Here is a 4,206-nt window from a genome sequence, read left to right on the forward strand (position 1 = left end):
CATACCTAATACACGCGATAATGTTCAGTTCAATCATAATCGATACTTTCCTACCTTGATCGTAATGGACGTTCTGGACGGTGTTCCGCGGTGCATCCTCGGCTATCAGGTCAAGACCCGCTCGCAGATTGTGTTTAGCTTTCTGGTTCCGGTGATTTTTGAACTGCTGGTCTACACGGTAGTCATCACGGCCGACGTGCTGGTGGTGGTGGAACATTTTCGCAATGGTAATCCGACGTGGGCTTGGTTCAGTTTGAGTTTCATGTGGCTGCCAGCGATTACGTGCTTTTCGGCCGTGCTGTCATCACCCAGCCAATGGCCGGAAACGATTGGCTTCGACCAGCGTACGTTGAGGTTTGTGGAAAAGAACTTGCTGGTGTTGGTGTTTTTCCCCGTGGCCGCGGTTTACAGGTTGGTGCTGGTGTAAGGGTGACTAGTGATTATTCATAAATTATCATTAATTTTAGGTTTAGTCGAAGGATATTCTGGAGTATTGAGGCACTGTTTCATGAAAAGACGTCGTATGGGAGAGTGCAGGCAGTGAGCAAGATCAGGGAGACGTCGCCGTTCGAGTTGTATCATTTTCTGCAAGCGTTTCTGCATGCTGCTCCGCAGATGTTCCTGCAGCTGTACATACTGCTGCGTGATAATGCGTTCAGGAACTACGAAACGGTTACTGCGCAGATAGTGAGTGTGGTGTTTTCGTTTCTCACAATGGCATCCATTGTAACGTCGTACCAGCGGTTTGAAAGTCAGAAGATTGTCGGACGATGTTATCCCTGGAGTTCCGAAGAGCAGGTGAAGGCTCGAAAGCGGGAGCTTCTACGATCGACCAGTACAGTGGAGAGTGTGCTGGAGAGGAATATAACGAGTGTGCTTCCTGAACCGGATCCGATTACACCGAACATTATGCGCAATTTCTATTCCAAGTTTGGTGAAGATCCACCTTCGCCTAGTGGATCCGGTGTTCAGCGTAAGACCATGAACGTAGACCAATACAATTTCGATACGCATTCCTCGAAGAAATATGGCGAACGCTACGGAAACTATACGGATGACGATAAACTGACCGTTTCCGATACGGTTGACTCTCTATCGCCGACGGTGAGTTTCAAGCAGGATTTGGTTGAGAATATCGATGACATTCAGGATTACATAAGAAGGACGGATGATTCCAAATTGGCTGGAGTTGGGGCCAACAGTGACGACGAGTACGAAGAACCAATCTATGCCGAAGTGTTCGATAAAACCCCTCGTACGCCAGCTCCACCGACTCCGGCGGCTTATCTGGCGAAGAGAGCTTCCATGTTGAAGAATATTTTCGTATTCGACGCGGAGAATTTCATCAAGAGCCACGTTCCTCGGCTTCCGGAAGGGATGTTCGATCACAGCGAACAGAAACCCGCAGCGGATCAGGTCGATAGTGATCTGTTGTCACTACCATCACGCCGGCAGATGATCAGTGGATTGGAGGAGGACGATCTCAGTGGCAAATCGGTTGCCTTTGCCGGTTGGGTTATGTTTCTGTTGATGAGAATGATCGCTCTGTCGGTGTTCTACGTGTTCTTCCCAACTTACTTCTGGATGATTTGCCTTAATCACTATCTGCTGATGATAGCCTGCATCATCTACGAAGTGCGGCTCCATGAAAAGCTTGAACGGTACTATTTCTACCTGTTCCTTGCTTACATCTACACGTTCTCCTTGATGGAGTTTAAGATTAAGTTCATTCACGTGCGCACCTGGTACGTCGGATACGTAGCGATAGTGTTCGCTCAAAATATCGCCATGAGCGCTCTGTGGTACAATCTGGGCTCGTTCGAATCCTGGTGGTTTGATTTTCTGCACTACATCACAATTGCCAGTGGCATTCTTAGCTTACTGTGCCTTATGTTCTATTACGCCTTCCTCAAACCTAAGGATAAACTACTGTTTGTAAACTAAGATTCACTCTCTTTTCACCCATGTCTTTCTTCATCGACCGAATAAGTATATTTCGTTATAATAAATTATTGTCTACAGACTAGCCAAGTGCTTTCTACTTTTTCCCTGGAAAGAACCACCGTTCTCGGAGATGATTTTAGAAATAGGCCATCGAAATGGCAAATGCTCTCATCCATCTTGTTGGATCACGAGCTTCTCAGCGTTTTATAATGGTTTAATCTATTAAATTGATTAGCGATAAACATTTTACGAGTTCTACCCCAACGGACTCGACTTTCCTCTTTCAATCCAAGAGTTGAATCACTGTAGAGAGGCTCCTCCGGAAAAGGATATATTTGTTAGCTTTCGCTTAGCGCACCGACTGACGTTCGCCAGCACATCATCAACGCGTTTTCCCCGTCCTCCCATCATCGCCATCAGTCAAGTCTGTGATGTAAAAGAAAAAAAAAAGCCGGGCATGCGAGCTTCCCGGCTCGTTCGGATGAGCCAACCCCGGCCAGGCCTCGCCATATCAACAAACAACGTTATGAATCGTTTACTTTTTATTATCGTTTTCCGGGGATATTCTTTTTCCGCACTCATCAACCATAGTATGGCAAAAGTTAATGTTAGTCCCGTTGCATATAAAAATAGGAGGGCTTTTTTTACTCGAATTATTGCCGCTTCGCAATACGTTGTATTCGCCCAACAATTCGGGAACGGGTGGATGGTGGTTCCGGCGGAGATACTTTAATGATGATGCCAATCTGTTCTGGGGGTGTAAAACGATAAGAGGATTTAAGCGCAGGCGGAAACATTCGCTGTACATATTTTATTCCAGTTAATACCCCCATTGGTGTAGGGAACACTACTCTACTACTCAACCCAAATATGAGGTTTAAATTTCCAAGTTATTTATTTATTACGGCTTAAATGTTCAAAGGACTACAAGGAGCCAAAAATCAATAAATAATTTTAAAGTTAAAAAAAAATATGTTTATGAGATGCATACATCTAGGGGCACGCAATAACCTTTAACTCCAACGCAGGCAACGACTGTAATTAAATTAATTCCAGTAACTACTGCTTTAATTACATTAATTACAAAGTGTAGAACATTAATTTTTTTCAAGTCGATTAATTACAGTTGAAATTTTGTAATTAAAGTACGTTAATTACATTTTTAATACTTTTAATTACATTAAGTATGGATAGTTAATTTTTTTTTTATTATAGTCACTTTAACACTCTTGGGTCATTCGTGACTTGTCCGGGGTGAGATTTGAACTCGTGACTTTGGCGTGAGAGGTATGAATGTTAACCACTACGCTGGAGTCGCCCCCAGGATAGTTAATTTTAATAACGGTCAGTACTACTTCAAAACACATTAAATACTTTAAGTACTTTTAATTGAATGTTAACTTCAACGCACCGATTTTTTGTATTGTGTGCACCTTGACATACATAGAGATCTCCAAGCTCAATCTCACAATCCATATATAAAAATGAAGAAGAAGAAGAAACAAAAAGGTATCGCGATATCGCAACTACTTTAAAAAGGTAGCGCGCGGTCTCACGTACACTTTTGTGTATCAAGAGAATTCTATTGTTTATGACTTCTTCTCACTTTTCCTGGGAGGCGACTTGAGTTACACAGGGTAACTCGAAACAACTCAAAATTGAGTCGAACATGCTCATTTCAGCGGGAAGTATGGCTACTCAAAAGAAGGTAGGCGCATTTTTAAGTAAATGACGTTCTCGCGCACTCTGTGATATTTCTAGCCGGGATGTTTTTTTTGATAAAAATTGTAAATTACCTGCTCCAGATTCATATTACTGGAACTGAAGATGACTGAAAATCGTCTCCGCATACAATTCCTACTTACCTTAGTACATTTCAGCCAGTGTTTTGCAATAATTTCGCCAGAATCTGAAGCCGCCATCTTGGATTACTAAATGGTGTCGGACATCGATGTTCACAGTGTTCACTCGGCTGTCGACAAAAGCAGACCACTCTCGAATTCTCGATGTGTGCCACGCGATCGTCTGTTTTCTCGGCAGCAACCATTGTGTGGTCCTCCTCCAAGGCGCCTAATACATAGGTGACACAGTAGGAAGAAGTGTTAGTTTGTTTACTAAACTGTACCGCCCATTTTGTTATGGCAAGTTTTGCTATAAGAAATGCTCCTCGTGTTTATTAGAGAAAATCACATCAAAGATTGATTACTCAACTAACAATTTTCGCGGTGTAAACGCTTTACTCATTTCATTTATACAGCCTCA

At 43.0% G+C, this 4,206-nt stretch overlaps 1 protein-coding gene across 1 annotated transcript; it reads left to right on the forward strand.

Moving 5' to 3' along the window:
• On the forward strand, window positions 1-1,981 carry LOC135702900 (uncharacterized). The gene is made up of 2 exons (XM_065223958.1): window positions 1-411; window positions 468-1,981. The coding sequence occupies exons 1-2, from the start codon at window positions 65-67 to the stop codon at window positions 1,942-1,944; spliced, it is 1,824 nt and encodes a 607-aa protein (XP_065080030.1). The 5' UTR covers window positions 1-64; the 3' UTR covers window positions 1,945-1,981.
• Window positions 1,982-4,206: the final 2,225 nt, after the last annotated feature.

This window comes from Ochlerotatus camptorhynchus, unplaced genomic scaffold (assembly GCF_037179485.1).
Source record: "Ochlerotatus camptorhynchus isolate MF236.1 unplaced genomic scaffold, CSIRO-AGI_Acam_v1.1 ptg000203l, whole genome shotgun sequence".
Lineage (NCBI taxonomy): Eukaryota > Metazoa > Arthropoda > Insecta > Diptera > Culicidae > Ochlerotatus > Ochlerotatus camptorhynchus.